This window comes from Rhea pennata, chromosome 1, assembly GCF_028389875.1.
Source record: "Rhea pennata isolate bPtePen1 chromosome 1, bPtePen1.pri, whole genome shotgun sequence".
In the NCBI taxonomy this organism is placed as follows: Eukaryota; Metazoa; Chordata; class Aves; order Rheiformes; family Rheidae; genus Rhea; species Rhea pennata.
The window spans coordinates 144,239,688-144,257,176 of NC_084663.1; the positions used below are offsets into that span (position 1 = coordinate 144,239,688).

At 37.3% G+C, this 17,489-nt stretch overlaps 2 protein-coding genes across 7 annotated transcripts in view; one reads left to right on the forward strand and one right to left on the reverse strand.

Moving 5' to 3' along the window:
• GTPBP6 (GTP binding protein 6 (putative)) overlaps positions 1-17,489 on the forward strand; it is a 20,489-nt gene continuing 3,000 nt past the window's right edge. Inside the window, exons 1-12 of one of the 6 annotated variants that reach the window (XM_062601534.1) lie at positions 1-440; positions 2,406-2,543; positions 2,969-3,039; positions 4,545-4,675; positions 5,434-5,504; positions 5,959-6,117; positions 8,085-8,293; positions 9,700-9,848; positions 10,143-10,295; positions 11,528-11,597; positions 12,521-12,584; positions 15,188-16,299. In XM_062601534.1, coding sequence (XP_062457518.1) covers positions 44-440; positions 2,406-2,543; positions 2,969-3,039; positions 4,545-4,675; positions 5,434-5,504; positions 5,959-6,117; positions 8,085-8,293; positions 9,700-9,848; positions 10,143-10,295; positions 11,528-11,597; positions 12,521-12,553 — 1,581 coding nt within the window. In that variant the 5' untranslated portion in view covers positions 1-43 and the 3' untranslated portion in view covers positions 12,554-12,584; positions 15,188-16,299. Of the gene's footprint in view, positions 441-2,405; positions 2,544-2,968; positions 3,040-4,544; positions 4,676-5,433; positions 5,505-5,958; positions 6,118-8,084; positions 8,294-9,699; positions 9,849-10,142; positions 10,296-11,527; positions 11,841-12,520; positions 12,585-14,005; positions 14,125-15,187; positions 16,300-17,489 lie in introns of those variants that run through there. The other 5 variants (XM_062601536.1, XM_062601527.1, XM_062601522.1 and 2 more) reach the window with 5 other exon arrangements.
• The window catches only part of PLCXD1 (phosphatidylinositol specific phospholipase C X domain containing 1), a 14,445-nt gene continuing 10,777 nt past the window's right edge, over positions 13,822-17,489 (reverse strand). The window contains exons 5-6 of the mRNA XM_062577951.1: positions 15,234-15,417; positions 13,822-14,117 (exon numbers count right to left, since the gene is read on the reverse strand). Coding sequence (XP_062433935.1) covers positions 13,822-14,117; positions 15,234-15,417 — 480 coding nt within the window. The remainder of the gene's footprint in view (positions 14,118-15,233; positions 15,418-17,489) is intronic.

Consider the following 17,489-nt stretch of genomic DNA (forward strand, 5'->3'; position numbering starts at 1 on the left):
CTCCTAGCCGTTTCCGCCGCGGGGCGTCGCTGGCGGCGGGGCGATGAGATCCGCGCTCCTCTCGTCCTCGCTCCTGCTGCGCTGTCGCGGGGCGGTGGCTGCCGCCGCCGCCGCTGCTGCTGCTGCTCTCAGCGCGCCCGCGGCCTGTTGCCGCCCTCTGCCCGCTCGGCCGCTCGGCGCGGCGGCTTCCGCCCGCCTGTGGGCTCCTGTGCGGCCCCCGGGCGGGCAGGAGCCCCCGCGGGCGGGCGGCGGCGGCGAGCCGTGGGAGGGGGTGGCGAGCGCTGGCCAGGAGGAGGAGGAGGAAGAAGAGGATGAAGACGAAGCGGAGCTGGAGGAGTTGCTCGGCCCGTCTCCGCTCGCCGTGGGTCCCGGCGCGCAGCGTGTGGCCGTGGTGCACCCGGCCGTCAAGTGGGGCCCGAAGAAGCCGCAGCTCACAACGGGTGTGTGGGGGCGGGGGGGGGGAGGCGCAGGGCTGCGCTGCCGCGGCGGGCGCCGGCTCCTGGCCGCGGCTCGAGGTGGGCAGCGCCGCCTTGCTCGCTGCGGCGCGGGTAGCCTTAGCGCGGTCCCGCTGGGCAGGATGCCTCTCTACCTCTTCTTGCCCGTGTCACTCGCTCTTTAGTTTCCTATACGGGTTATAAACCCGTAAGGTCCGCAGGAATAAACTTAAGGAATGTCCGCAGGGTGCGTCTGTAATCATCTTGCAAAATGTAGACTCAGAACAGGTGGAGGTCTGGATCGGTGGGCTCTTTGTAAAAGAGAATGAGTTCACATCTGTTTGCAGATCTGTTCTTTGACTTGTAAATTGCACTAACCTTGAGTTTTAAACTGCAAAACAACTTGATGCACATAGTGCTTAGCTTGTATCAGGAAATAGACAGCTTTCTCCCTTATTAATTTAATGTTAGTCACCGTCAGTTCTCAACCATGCTGCCTGTCAGATAGGCAGGGGCCTTTTAGCCTTAAGATATGCCTTGAAGGTGGCTTAAGAGCACTGAAAACAGTGCTGTGAAAGCATATTCACTAATTCATAATTCCTTTATCAGGATTTTATTTAGCAATGTTATTCTTAGATTTGTAGCTAGCTAGCAGATACATAGGCATTTTCCTGCATGTTTAAGATTTATGAGGAGCTTGTCTCTGATGATGCCTCTCTGAACACTTCTCTGATGCAAAGCTCTATCAGAAGGATTTAAATATCCTGTAATTTACATGTATGTATATTTATACATGTATATCTCAGTTCGTATATGACAAATCTTCTCATACTTGCTTGTATTCAAGTTTATTATGCTATAAACCTAAATTTCATTCTGTTTTGTTAGTACTGTGAACTGTAACAAATTGTTGCTATGCAGAGTAAAATCTGTAACCTTTTCAGTATTCAATGCTAAAATAAAACACACTGAACAGGCTTTTTCAAATACTTTGATACTATGTTCCCATTTTACAACTGGAGCAAAAAAAATTATGGAGCCACCTTTCTGTCCAGAAATACAGAACAATAGCAGTGACCCCTTTCCATTTATTTAGGCCCTCCAGATGAAGAGCCTGAAGTCTGAACAAATGTTTTGGAATGATTCTTGAAACCCCTCAGGTACAAAAGAAAATGAGTGCTTTTTAAAAGGAACACTGACAAAGTGAGGAGAAAGAGTCATGGTTACTTTAATAATATATTACCTTTTGGACCAAGGTAATCTATTTAATACATCAAATGTATTGTGCTATCTAGAGGAACATGATTAAACTGCTATGAAAAGAGGATCTTATCCTGGCTTGGCAAAACCAGCTCGATCTAGTGATCTGATTTGTCCTACTAGCCCTTCTAAAGTCCCCTTAAATCAGTGCTATGCAATATAAATTTAAAAATATGTATATTGGAATTTTCTATGTTTTTACCAAGTCAGAATTCAGTGTAGGTGCTTTATGAATAAGCAGCAGTGAAATTCACAGCAAGGTACACAGTATTAGGAATTCTTTAAATACTGTTGCAAAACACTAATGAATTATTCACATGGGACAATACTCATTAAAACAATAGAGTATGCCTTTTCAGTTATTTACTTCTTTAATTTTTTTGAGAATGAAATAGTGTGTTGAAGCAAAAAGCTAGGTAATTCCTATGTTGACTATGCAATTCAAACTTCTGCCAAATCAACGTCCCTAGAAATAATTTATACTGGCAAAAAGATGCTTTGTGTGGTAAAATTGCATCAAACTAGGAGTTTAATTACTGTAATTAGAGATAAAACACTTCCTGCCCTGTACTACTAGTTAAAGGAAATACACTATTAGAATTTCAGTGTACTTCAGGCCTTTCCCTGTTCTACAAGGACATGTACAGTTATTGGGAATCTATATAGAGAGTTATGATACATTATAATCTGTCTTTTTTTCTAATCCTGAAGCTGAATTACAGATTGCTGAAGCTGTTGCTCTTGTAAATACCCTTCAGAACTGGACAATTTTAGATAAAATAATTATTCCTACAAAAAATCCTGATAAGAAGTTCATTTTTGGCAAAGGAAATTTTCAGGTTTTGACAGGTAAGGATCATGATTTTTCAGCAGTGCATTATTCTAAATGTTAAAACTTCTGTAAGTGAACTAAACAAAGATCAGTACAAAAGCTGAAGAGGAGTACAAATTTGTTTATCCATTAGGCAGGTTTACAGACTTCAATGATACTTGTTTAAAGACTACAAAAAGTACACAGAGTCGAAATAACCCATAACTGCTTAAAAAGTGTAGGCAATTTAGTACCTGCATTTGAGTGGTTGGCTTGAATGAAACCGGCAGCTGTTTTTGACATTGTACTGGATCAATACAAATATGTCTGTGAACAAAGAATGTGATAGCATTTGATATTTTACTACCACTGTTTTCAGTGGAAAGTGGTTTTATATTCCATATATTTTAGAAAGAGATTTGATATTTAACACTCTATCTTGTAATGGTTATCCATCTTTTAGAAAAGATTAAAAAATTGCCCCATCTGACAGCTGTCTTCTTGAATGTGGAAAGAATATCTTCATTAACAAAGGTAATTAAATATAATATCAAATTATATTCTTTACACTGATACTGTTTGAAAAAATATTGATGTTATGAAAAGGAAGGTCAGTTATGACTCTTAATTTACAAATGGTAATATTTAAAGCCAGCTGGACTGAGTTTTATTGTGTTGAAATGAAACATAGTTCTAATTAAATTTGTTTTGTTTTATATTCAGCTATAGTGCATGCAATTTTATAGCTGCCTGATAGCCATTTAATATAGATTCTATTGCCACCTTTGCCACTGGCTTCATGTAAAATTTTGGAAAAGTAGCATATGGTCTTTCTTACAAAATGAAGATAACAACAGCTTCTACTGTGAAAAATGTCGAGATTTTGGATTAGATATAGGCACGTGCTTTCGATAGCTATAATGACAGTATTTATTTTCTGTAGCTATATAGATGCTGTACTGCATTTTGAATATCAATTATAATTTCAAAGCAAGCCTGTATTTGAATTTTTGAAATTATTACACTTTCATTCATCATCCTTAAAAAGAAAATGTATTTTAAATAGACAGATAAATTGAGGTCAGGGGGAGCATGCTTCACTTTTTTTTTCAAAGTGTATGTGGCATTAAGACAGTCAATGCATGAACTTTATATGCTTTTTGAAATACTTAGACAAGCACTAAAAAATACATTTTAGTTCTGCATGGTTCATCATGCACGGTGTGAAATGCAAACACTACAAGCAAACATTAATTCTTTTCAGGTAGTTTTGAATGCTTTTAATGACTTATAAAATGAATAGAGGTAGTAAACTATTTTGAACACTTCAAATTATTGATGAATTTATTGATGGAATGGAATTTGAAAATCTGTACATTAAATGTTCTAGTTTTTCTTTCCTACTTTATAGTATGAGTTGTTAAGAACTCAGATCTTAAGTACAGCTTACCAGGATCTTAATTCAAGAAAGTTTGATAAGACATTTTTAAAACATAGCATTTTGGATTGTAAGGATAAGGAAAGGGAACTACTTGTATACTTTTAAGTGTTTCTTTGATTTTTTTTAATGTATTTCCTTGAGGGGCTGGTTATGAAATAATTTTCCTGCTTTCCTCTCTTTCCTATTTTTTTATTGCAGTAGTCTCTTCCTTTGTTGTCCCTATCCTTTTCTATACAAGCATTTCATGTTTATTTTTTTGTAAAGATTTAACCATTGAGATTCTTGATTCTTCTGATGCTATGAGTTTTGCTGTAAAAGTTGTTATGAGAATCTATTAAAGACAATAGCGGGATTTCCACTGAAATACCTCAGGATGAAAATTTAGCTTTTAAACTCACCTTTCACCTTTTTTCTTCCTGGCCAACCAGAATTTTGCTTCTGGTCATTACTAGTGCATTGAAAAGGAATCCTGAGATTCCCCGAGCTGAAGTCTCCATCAGCTAACTATAACTACAAATACAATGCTGTATACAATTTGATCAGCTTATATTATTGGAGGAAGAAAACATTTCGATTATTTTGTCTTACATGGCTAAAGAAAGAACTAGAAGATGCCTGGGGCGTGAAAGTTTTTGACAGATACACTGTTGTACTTCATATTTTTCGTTGCAATGCCCGTACTAAGGAAGCAAAACTTCAGATAGCATTGGCTGAAATTCCACTTCTCAGGTACCTGTAGCTGTGCAATCACATACTGATATTTCCGTATTTTAATATCCATTTCTTTACAGAAACAAGAATGGTAATGCTGTGCTGTAAAGAGAAAGGCTGCTGTTTTGGTGTTTTTATTATGTGCTCAGTGATTAATTAGAACATAGAAATATTTGCTTTAATGTCATTGCTTTAAGCTCCAGCAATACTGACAGGCAAAATCCCATACTGTTCAGTAGATAATCTTACAAAATACATATCTATAGAAAAAGGTACTGATTCTTTCTAATCTGGAAGATGGGTTACAAGAATGTGTAGGAATTGGATTAAGATTTGTAGGTAATTTTGTGTATTTCATACACAATATTGATAGGTTTAATACGGAAAAATAGGGACAAAGAGCATTAGAGGCCTTTATTTATATCTGTATTTTCCACATTTCTTTATGACATGGTATAGATCCTTAACACTTGTACATGGAAATAGGTGGGAATTGCATGGTTGTAACTAATGTATCTTTAGCTCCCTGAAATTTCAGGGCCACTATTATAATTTGCTGAGAGAGTTATATAATTTGACAAATTTCATTTGGGGAGACAGGAAAATCTGGATTTTTCACCAATCTTGTAGCTTTGGCCAAGTTTTATTTACACTTCTGTCTTGTAGCGTTTTCATATATCCTAAAAGATCATCACTACTGTTTCAGATTTGTTGGGTGTTTTACAATAGATTGATTAAAGAATATTGCTTCTAACTAAATATTACTCCACTGTCAGGTCAAATCTGAAAAATGAAGTATCTCAGTTAGATCAACAGAGAGGTGGATCGAGATACATCATGGGCTCAGGTAAAATCTAAATACATTGTCATGAATTATAGGATTTTTCTCTGCGGACCTTGAAGAGGGAGAGGCCAGGAGGAATTATGTGCTGTATCTTACTGAGTGAGAGTATATCGGAAAGTAACTTAAATTATGACTATAATAAAGTTCTGATTTATACTAACTCAGTGAGTTAGTCACGGATAGAGAAGAAATTTATGATAGTTCTATGTTAAATATTTACTGCCACAGCAGTAAATGTGCAGTATGTGCACATGATTATTCTAGAGCACTTAGCATATCTTTTTAAAATTATTTATCAATCTGAATCTGTTTTAGGTAAGAATATGTAGTTTTAGTTGCATATTTATAACTTCATATTCCATACCATTAACTTAATTTCCAAATAGTTACACAACATCACTTGATTTACTGCATCTCTTGTAGATTATTCTGCCAATTATCAGTTTGTATTTTTCAGGTGAGACGTTCATGGAGACACAGAACCGTCTCTTGAAAGAAAAAGAACTTAAAATTAGGAATGCCCTGGAGAAGCTAAGGAGAAAAAGGTCTATACTTAGAAATCAACGTAAAAGACGCGAGTTTCCGATTATCTCAGTGATGGGCTATACTAATTGTGGTGAGCAAAGACTCATGAAAATTATTACACAAAAAAGCTTGCATTATCTAGTTTTTAATTAGAAACTTTTGCCATAATCTTATTTCAGTGTGAATAGCCTGTGTATTTTAATTAGTTTTTAGACTGTGTAATGAGTATATGTAAATGAGGACCTTGTTAGGAAAGCAAATGATGCTTGTTGTTCTAGTAAGTAACTGCTGGGCTCCTATTGTGTCAAAAGAATTCTACACATAGTGAAGAAAAGGGTTGTATCCCTTAATACGAGTTTTTATTATTTGCTCAGAATAAGTAGAGAAAAGTACATGGGTTTTTAGATCACTGGAAAGGGTTGAGGCACTTGAAGAAAACCAAGGAGAGCTGCAGTTGCTCTCAGAAGTGTGCTCAAGAAGCACTGTAGTTTTTCATTGACTAACATATATTGTTTTGAGAAGTGGGTTAGATGAGTGGACTGTGAGGTGGATTGAGAACTGACTGAATGTCAGAGCCCAGAGGGTCGTCATCAGTGCTGTGGGGTCTAGTTGGAGGCCTGTGGCTAGTGGAGTCCCCCAGGGCTCAGTTCTGGGTCCCATCCTGTTCGACTTCTTCATCAATGACCTGGATGAAGGGACAGAGTGCCTCCTCAGCAAGTTTGCTGATGATCCCAAGCTGGGAGGAGTGGCTGATGCACCTGAGGGCTGTGCTGCCATTCAGAGAGACCTGGACAGGCTGGAGAGCTGGGTGGAGAGGAACCTCGTGAGGTTGAACAGGATGGGACCCAGTACTGAGCCCTGGGGGACGCCACTAGCCACAGGCCTCCAACTAGACCCCACACCACTGATGACGACCCTCTGGACTCTGCCTTTCTGCCAATTCTCAATCCACTTCACTGTCCACTCGTCTAACCCACACTTCCAGAGCTTCTCTAGGAGGATGTTATGGGAGACAGTGTCAAAAGCCTTGCTGAAGTCAAGGTCCACTGCTCTCCCCTCATCTACCCAGCCAGTCATTCCATCATAGAAGGCTATCAGATTGGTTAAGCAGGATTTCCCCTTGGTGAATCCATGCTGGCTGGTGTTGCACTGCAGACAACATACAGATGACAGAATAATCACAGACTGGCAGAGAAATCCCTGTTGTGTAAGTGTCTGTAACAATATAAATAAAAACCTGAAGTTATTTTTCTGTTTATTTCTTGTAGATTACACAGTGAATTTTTTCAACCAGACTCTTCCTCTAGTTACATTATTTTAAAACCATTTCATTTTACTGTTCAACATCTTTATAAAAAAAACTTACCTTGCACTAATTTTATTATTAGTCGTATACTCGTAGATTTTGAGTTCCACTTTATTGTTTTCTTAGCTATCACACTTCTATGCTTTTAAAACTGAAGATTCAAATATATTGTAGTTTTGCACATGTAACTGAATTACTTTAACTAGAATATATACTGAGCCACTTTAGTTTAATAACTCTGAGTTGTGTGAAATACTCATAAACAGTTAAATCTCCTTAGTATTATATTGATGATGAACCACCTAATAAAAGCATAAAACGTCTAAAGTAAATGTAGTTAGTGCTTCTGATTTTTGTTGGATTTAGCTAGTAAAGTTTAATATGATTTATTTGAGAACAGATGCATTAAGAAGTGCATCATTGTAAGCTTCCTAAGCTGTCATGACAGTGTTCTTCAGTCAGTCTTAGATATGAGACATGTAGACAGGTCATTTTCCATGTCAGTTCAGTCTTTGATCATTGTATGATTTAGCAGCATAGCTTCCAGACATAACCTTAAATCAAATTCTAAGTCACAAAAACCGTACTTGTCTTCTAACTTTATAACATCATGTAGAAGACTAAACACAGGCTAGATTTAAATCAGTGAACTAGAGATGTATCATACACATACCTGAGCCTTACAAATTAAAATTTCACTTGAAACAAAGCATTAACTTTTTTTTTTTTTTTTTTTTTTTTTTTTGGTATAGGAAAAACCACCTTGATCAAAGCCTTGACTGGGGAAGTGGGCCTTCAACCTAAAGATCAGCTGTTTGCCACTCTTGATATTACAGCCCATGCTGGCTATCTGCCGTCACATATGCCAGTTATTTATGTTGACACTATTGGGTTTCTGTCTGATCTTCCCCATAATCTGGTTGAGTCTTTTTCAGCTACGTTAGAAGAAGTTGCTTACTCAGTAAGTAGTTGATTTCAAAAATTGAGAACACATACATATTCTTTCGGAATATATAATATTCTTTCCCTTCAGAAAAGGGGAAGTTAATTGGAATATCTGGCTGACTGTAATAGTCTTCTAAGGTATTTAATAATATTAGGTAAATATCTTACTATAAACTGCTTTTCTGACACTTGAAGTAATGCAGAATGTATAAATATGAAAAGATTTTAGAAGTGCTTATTTAGAGTTTGTATATCCTTTTCCATATTTCCAAAATAAGATTCCAATGATTAAATGTATGAAAACCTAGAGAGTGCATTGGAATAAGTTTAGTCTAGCATTCTTGAGGAAAATAAATAAAGCCTCTGTAAGAGTATATATTTTACATAGGTTTCATACAGCACTAAAAGTGAATGATGGTGATGTGATGCAGTCAGCATGTAATAACTGTTAATGTGCTTTTCCTATCATTTACTCACAGAAGTGCACAAGGCAAAGTATAAAGCTGCCTGGCACATAGCCATTTAAACAGCAAAGCCATATTCTCAGAGGTAATGAAATCAGTGGTAGCTGGATGTCTGAATTCTTCTGAGGATTGGATTTTAACCATACAATGAAAGGACTTTCAAAAGCTGACTGCAACTATCCCTTTTGTCTTTTATTCTGAAGTGTCAAATTAAAGGCAAGAAATTCCCTTTTCACTACAGTTTTCAGATGTTTGCAGCAATACCTAAAGCAAGGATGCTGAAACATCTTGAATATAAATGCTGAGCCTGATTGCCTTTTTTTTTTTTAATCATGGCAGACTTTCTATTTACATTTGGCTTAGGTTTGCCACATCTTTGATCATATTTGTACTTGAAACTGGTAACTCTTGTATGAAGCTTTTCTAAGTGAAGCACCAGTAGTAGTATAGATCTCAGGAGCTAAGAATAAGGATAAGGAGAAATAATCCTCTGTATTTTGAATGTAGAATTATAAACTGAATGTATTTTCTCATTATTTCTGCAAGTTTTTTTCAGCCTATCCTCCTATAAAAGCTTTCTAAAGTGTAGATTATTTTTCCTCTCCAGTATTTTTGAAGCACTATTGTTGCACAACTTGGCTTGGAAAGATTATTATTTGAAATAAGTGAATTATGTAATTAGCTTGATAAAGAGGATTTGTTTCAGGATCACTGGAGGCACTTTACACTCACTGTGGATTGAAAGACTAAGCCACCTACGAGTAGCATAATGATTATAAAAACTGGTACTGGTTAATACTATTTTGTTAGTTCATTTGACAATGTCAGTCTGACAGTATTATCTAATGGATAGAAATCTATCATCTTGTATGAAATAGCAATGCAATCATAAAATCCACAAAACTTGATAACTGGAATGTTTCATTAGCTGACTGTCTTGTATATTGATGCTTGCTAGGATCTGATAGTTCATGTGAGAGATATTACTCATCCAGAAACTATCCTCCAGAAAGCAAGTGTTCTGTCAGTTCTGAAGAATCTTAATCTTCCCAGCCACTTATTGGAGTCAATGGTAGAAGTTCATAACAAAGTGGATTTGATAGACAGGTAAGCAGGAAGTGCTAAGTATACTTAACATTTCTTATGTTCTGAAAACTCTTTAATTCTTAGTCTGGAAAATAACTTGCACACTTCTGCATATACTTAGTAGTGTTTCTCAATCTTTTATGTATGCAAATAAAAAGAACCTCATCATCTTTTAAAAGGAATCACTTGAGTAACAGAAGTGGTCGCCATAGGAAAGCACTAGCATAAAATAAACAGGTAGTCTGTGTTTGGAATATTAAAAGATTCTCATCCTTAGAGTTATGAGCAAGTCTGCTGGCAATTTTTGCCTTTCAGGTATAAACCCACTGAAGAAAATTCTCTAGCCATTTCTGCTTTATGTGGGCATGGTTTAGAACAACTGAAAGAAGAAATAGAGAAAAGAATTTTGAAAGCAACTGGGAAGAAGATTCTGACAGTTAAGGTCAGCTTAGATGGACCTCAACTAAGGTAAATAATTTGAAATCTTTAGTCTTGCATGTCTTAAAATTACCAAATTATATCATACTTATTTTGATCTATGGCAAGAATTACAGAGATAATTTTCAAAGCTTTTTAACATACTAAGAAGAAATGTTGACCTGTGGACACTATAGAGCCTGCTTCTGAAAGTGTCCTTCAGAGTCCTGGTGTTACTGCACTAAAATAAACTTCCTAAAAGACCATTTCACTGGTCATAGAGCCATATTTCTGATAAAAACACAAATCTGAACGATTGATGAAAACATTAGGCCTTATTTCAGAACAACGAATAGCAAATTAAAAGTTAGCTGAATCATAGAATCATGGAGTCGGTAAGGTTGGAAGGGACCTCCGGAGATCATCTAGTCCAACCCCCCTGCTCAGCAGGGTCACTTAGAGCGTGGCAGACAGGGTTGCATCCAGGTGGGCTTTGAAGATCTCCAGAGAAGGAGACTCCACAACCTCTCTGGGCAACCTGGTCCAGTGCTCTGTCACTCTCACAGGGAAGAAATTCCCCCTCACATTCAGGCGGAACTTCCTGTGCTTCAGTTTCTGCCCATTGCCTCTTGTCCTGTCACATGGGACAACTGAAAAGAGTTTGTCCTTGTCCCGTTGACACCCTCCCTTCAGGTAGTTGTACACATTGATAAAATCCGCCCTCAGTCTTCTCTTCCCCAGGCTAAACAGGCCCAGTTCTCGCAACTGTTCATCATCGGGCAGATGCTCCAGCCCTCTGATCATCTTTGTAGCCCTACACTGGACTCTCTGCAGTAGCTCCATGTCTCTGTTGTCCTGGGGAGCCCAGAACTGCACACAGTACTCGAGATGAGGCCTCCCCAGGGCTGAGGAGAGGGGCAGGATCACCTCCCTCCACCTGCTGGCAACACTCTTCCTAATGCACCCCAGGAGACCATTTGCCTTCTTGGCCACAAGGGCACATTGCTGGCTCATGGTCAACCTGTCATCCACCAGCACTCCCAGGTCCTTCTCTGCGGAGCTGCTCTCCAGAAGGTCAACCCCTAGCTTGTACTGGTAAAATGTCATCTTTCAAAGTATGAAATTATCTATGTTATAATGTATACAAAAAATGTCATCTTTCAAAGTATGAAATTATCTATGTTATAATGTATACAAATATCCTCTAGTAGGCATAAAACAAAGACCACATTTTATGAAATACGGAATACCTTGAAGATGCTGATGAGCTTTTATTTTTACAGTTGGCTATATAAACAAGCAACAGTTCAGGAAGTAGAAGTCACACCTGAAGATGGCACAGCTGATGTGAAGGTGATAATCAGTAATTCTGCCTTTGGTAGATACAAAAAACTCTTTCCCAACAGTAAGTTATTTATCTCATGAAACTGCATCCTTTTCTGGAAAAGGAAACTGAATTCATTAAGAGCATTTGAAATTAACTTAAGGACTTGATAGCCCAAATGTTGTAAAGAGTGTATTTCTTATTGACTTGAGGCTTTTGATATACTGACATTGTCCCATTTTTCAGAATAAAATAATATTTATTACCTCCAACATGTCTCAGTAGCTGGTTGGGAAAAGAAAATTAACAAAGAGAACATTACTGGCCATTTTTAAATAATCATATAGATTCACGCATTTTGGCTGAACACATACTCAGTTAAAACAGCTGCCATATCTAACTACACTGAAGCAGGAAACAGATTTGTATAGTTAAAGCAAAAAATAAAGTTATCTCTGAACATTTTTCACTCCTACAGTATTCTCAGATACAGTAATTTATTTGCAACACCTATTACTGTAGCAGTTCTTAAGGATAAAAGATTTAAAGTACAGTGAGGCATGGATTTTTGGTAAAAGTGGTATTTCACAAAAGAAAATACCAAACCTGATCCATTACCTGAGTTATGAATTACTGGGATTGGGACCCAATAAAACAACGAGTACCACAGAAATGAGAAACAAAACTGTATTTCAGTCTGTGTTACACAAATAGATCAAACTTTATTAGGTAAAGTAAGAAGACACTTTAGGTACAGACGATATACAGAAATACATTCTGAGTATATGTAACATAGCACTGCATGCAGGTGGTGACTCATAAAAAAGTCAAATTGAATGACTGCTCTACATAAAGTAAACAGAGGTGAGAACAAGGATAAAAAGCACTGTAAAAAAAGGCATTTTAAAAGCCATTATTCTAAATGGAATATTTGGTTTTCACTCCCACGTAGCCATTAACTGTGGGAGCTTGCATGAGGAGGTAGCATCTTAGCCTTTCGTTTCAAGAAGCCTAAGGTAAGTTTAATTATTTAACGTCAAGTAACAGTTCATTTCAAATTTGTGCAAATATCTACTGCAAATGTGAACATCTTGCCAGAAATCTGAACTCAGATTTTGCATATAAAGTGCATATAAAAAGTGAGGTATATTGATGAAGGTGCACATTGAACTTTTATACAGCACCTGCTTCATTTTATTCCTGACACTTGCCAGTTCGCGTACCTTCATGATCATCTATTATTGCACAGTTCATTAAAAAATGAGAGAAATAGAATTAATGTGCGGTGGAAAGCAGCATAAAGCACTTAGTTTTTACATAAGCATAAAACATTCATTGGGATGTAAAATAACTTTAGAGCTATTAAAATAGATAGATAAAGGAAAATCAGTTATAAAATGCAAATGAGCATGACAAAAGCCAAGACTTTTTAGAGCAGGCCCTGTGTACATTAGGCACTAGTTTGGTGTGTGTTTGTTTTCTGTGTAAAGGGTCCTTAGCAGCTCCTAAAACAATGGGCAAAACTGTCTGGGGGCCTACTTCTAGTATCTTGAGATCAACAGTAGTACTGGCATTAATGTATAAAAAGTGTAACAATAGTTTTCAAATATATGCATCTTTTATAAATCATGAAGAATATTTTGACTACCCTTTAGTAAAGTGGTTCACAGCTGACACTCAGCACACAATAGTACTGCCTTTTCTAGACCTCCAATGCTAATGATGTATTGATGTACATAAAAATCATGTCATATAGGATTGCTGATGAACTATCTTTGATACATCAAAAATATTTTAAAACTATATATTTAAGACAAACGATGAAAGCAGACAAGTCAGTTTCATGCTGATATAAAATACTGAGAAACAGATCTTGTGAGTTTGTGCAGAATATCTTTGAAGTTATTTGAAGTTATAAGAAAAATAAAATCTGATCACTGAATAATTCATACATATAGTGACATTATATTTATCCTTCTTGCTCAAATGTAAAATAAATCAAAACAAGATTAACTTGTTGGGACTGTCAATATTAGCAATTGTGCAGAAACTAAGCACCTCCAAATAAATTATACCTATGTTGTAGTTCTCTAGAAACTTCAGCAAGGTCTCTACAATTTTCTTTGAAAAGACTTAAATCCTGATGATACTGAGTTCCCTTATTGAGTCTTAAAAATATCCCTAGTTTTAAGTTAATTGGTCTTTTGTGTAGTCTAGGATGTTTAAAGCAGGAAACATTAAATGCAAAGTTTTTCAAAGGTGAAGACAGAATGAAACAGTATTTCCTCCAGCCCCTTTGCTGTGACAATATAATGGAGGATTAATTTTTGTGTTAAGTTTTATCACATCTTTCACAAAATCATCATTTCCTATGAAGTCTCCAGCAATGATGTTAATACATTCTTTTTTTGGTCCTGGATACTGTTGCTTTACCCAGATTTTCAGGTATGGAAGATTCTGGAGTGTCATTTTCTTCAATGATCCAAATGGGTGTGCAAGAATATATGCTAAATTTTCAGTAAGATTAATCCCTGCTACAAAGAATCTTTCTGAAACAAAAATCAGAAGGTGACATATTAAATATTCCTTTGGCAAGACTGTAAACTGCTTGGCATTGCATTAACTCCAGACCTAGTTCCTCTGGAAATCACTAAAATACTAACTTTAGGATCTTCCTGTATCGATTCACTGTATTTAAAAGTATTTCAGTAGATTGTCTTCCTTTGTTGCAGCTGTATGCCATACTAAATAGTTATTAAAACACAGCTCATGCACTGAGGCATTCCAGTTTGAGCTATATCTAAATTATTCATTGCAGACTAAACATTCTCTGTTAACTAGTCTTCCTTTGTAAAATATGTTTTATAAAGGTTGCTTCCAGGTGACTAGCTTTCAGGAACACAAGGTGCGTCTACATTAGCATTTTTCTTTGGATCACAGGAGTATGCTTTTGAAGCAGTTCTGCCCTCCCTCACCCCTTGTGTTCACATCACAGAGCAGCATCAGAGGTTATGAACTCAATTCCTTTCAGCTTAGACTACACCAGCATCTTAATGAGGTTTTCAGTCCACCAGCTGGGACTGGACAGGTTAATAGTCCAAACTGAACTCTTCCCAAAATGACAACAGCAGGTCCAACAGACCGGACTGTTTCACTGTACAGACCAACTCTTACTGAGCTCCACCATTTGCTAATGTAGCTACAGTCTTCATGTGCCATTCTTTTAGCAATTTATTTTCACAAAAATGATAGCATAATACACTTCCCTCATAATAAGAGCTGTTTCAACAGGTATAAAACTAGCAACCACTAGTATTGGGAAGCGGTCTCTATTCAGTGTTAATGGCATGAGAGTTCCAGCTGTTTTGTGTTGAGGGGGCCCTTTTCCCTGTGATTACTACGTGAAGTAGCTGCCACAAGTTACATAGTCTGTGTATGCACATATGCTTGTGCACATACTTACATCATGAGAGAAGACAAAATACATGTTGCGCTCACCTGTGGGTGAGTAGACCACTTACTAACATAGCAACATCTGGTGCACATGGCATTTAAAAAGCAGCTATTACATTGCTTAATGTGGCGAGCTCCCAGCTCCTTACTTCTAATTGTTTTGCAGTATTGTATGCGCCCCTAGTTTCCTTGGAGAGAATCACCATACGTACCTGGACGGCCTATCTGCTTCATACGTTCTAAATACTGGATAAGCGCACGAGTGGCAGTTTTGTTTCCCCACCAGTACGGAATTGCAGGCCACAGTTCACAGTGCTCCTTCACGAGGGTCTCCTCTTCGTACGAGACTATCACCTGATAGCCACACTGCCACATGGTCCGTAGTGTCGGCACCACCTGAAAGAAATTGCATCCATGCTGAAGTCAGCTGGGACCTGCAGGATAACTCTACAGCATTTTTCCCAAAGCTCAAATGTGACGTATAGTAAGACAAGCTAATAAGACACTGGTCAGTTCAAATAATGCTGTTAAACTTGTAGCCAGAGAGGCTGTTGGCTGCATTACAAGCTGCTTAATGCCAGCCAGGTTCTTAATGGCAATAGGAGCTTGAGAACTTCAGTGGTATGTGGAAAACTCCTTTACTTAAACAATTCAACTAAGATAAAGTACATATTTCACATTTGTACACCTGTTTGATAGGAAACCATCCCTGTGTTCGCACTCATGCACATACCATCTCGAATAAATTTGGCAGACAAAAACAGACATTCTGTAAACGGAGGCAGGAGGAGGGTGAATCTGCACACCCTCCGCTATAGGAATATAGATGCAGAGAACCAGAAATAATTTTGGCAGCTGTTACATAAGTGATTCAACTGTTTCATAATTGGACATTCATGAAAATTGAACTGTTTAGACTATATAACATGAAATTTTTTTTTTAATCACAATGCACTTTTTCATTAAAGGCAAAATGGTACATGGAGATGTGTTAATTCTGATTTCTGTAAGGGGAAGGTGTCTAAAATTGATAATTGAGTCACAAACCCAAGAAAAACAGACATTCTGGTAAAAGTCTGTAATTAAAATATTTAAATGTGTAATAAAATTGTCCAGTCCTCAGAAGTTGCCACCAAACAGAACTGTGGCCCTCTGATTATATTATTTGCACTATGTATGTGTGTATATATATATATATGTATATACACACACACGCACACATATTAAAATAATAAACATTTTTAAGAATTTTGATGGTGAAAAGGAAATTGCTTGTGAAAAGGAAATGGTGGTTTTATTACAGTCCAATTAAATTATTAAATAAAATAAAAGCCAATGTTTCAAATTTTTCATTTAATTTTAATAGAGCCAGGGATTTAATGAACATAGGAATTCCTCTACCTTCATCCAAGAAAGAGAGCATGCGAGTCCAATTAGGTCAGAAAATGCTGCACGAATTAAGGCACAAGTTACTCACAAGCTACAAAAATCTGTGGTTGACAGAAGCCTTTGCTTTACTATAGCTGTCATCTTGGAACCTTTTTGAGGGCAAAAGTAAGGTAAGAAAGAGCCCCTTCCCAGCCACAAACCCCCGCAAAAAAAAAAATAAAATAAAAAAAAAAAAAAGGAAAGAAAAAAAAGCTACCAGAAATGTATACATGACCACTGGTGCTTACTTAACTTGCAAAAAAACCAGAAATGAAACTGTAGATGCCTGACAAGGGATTTTTAAACCCTAATAATCCAAATCAAAGGACTTGAACAGTGAAGGCAAATAAAATTTTAAACACAATGTAATATTGTCACACTGTGGCCTGTCCTAGTACTGCATATTGAGGTTTGCTTATAACATTGCTTCATAGGTACTTTGACACTTACTTTTGCACAACACTAGAGCTGTGGTCTTGAAATCCAACAGATTGTTAAAAAAAAAAATGGACAAGTACGTGGTATTCAATGAAGGATAGATGAAATTTTTGTGATTTTGAAAAGCCCAGCCGCTGCCTAACATGCAAAAGTTAACACTTAGAAATACAGCAAGATCTGTTGTGCTGGTCACAGACCCCCCTACAAATACAGTCTTCAAGCATTAGGGAAACACTTCTCTTTGCAGTGCGCTTCCTCCCTCCCTTTGGACACCACTCAGAAACAGTCTCCTTTCCAGGTCAGGTCATTTCAAACCATGTGTTATCACCTTTGTTCAACAAACTCAGCAACAGCTTGCCCCTCTTACAGGTAGTAACTTTCAGAACTAACCATGTGTCTAAATGCAAATTTAAATTAGAATCCTCTAATTTTGCTGAGAATTGTTCTAGTTTAATTGTACAATTTTGCTGTACAAAATGCTTTGAAATGGTAATGCTCAGCCCGTTAGTGATGTACTAACTTCAAAGGCTTAATTCGAATCGCAACCAGGGTCATCATTATCCTGTACCCTTCGTGTCTTCAGAGAAAACTCTCTGTTCCTG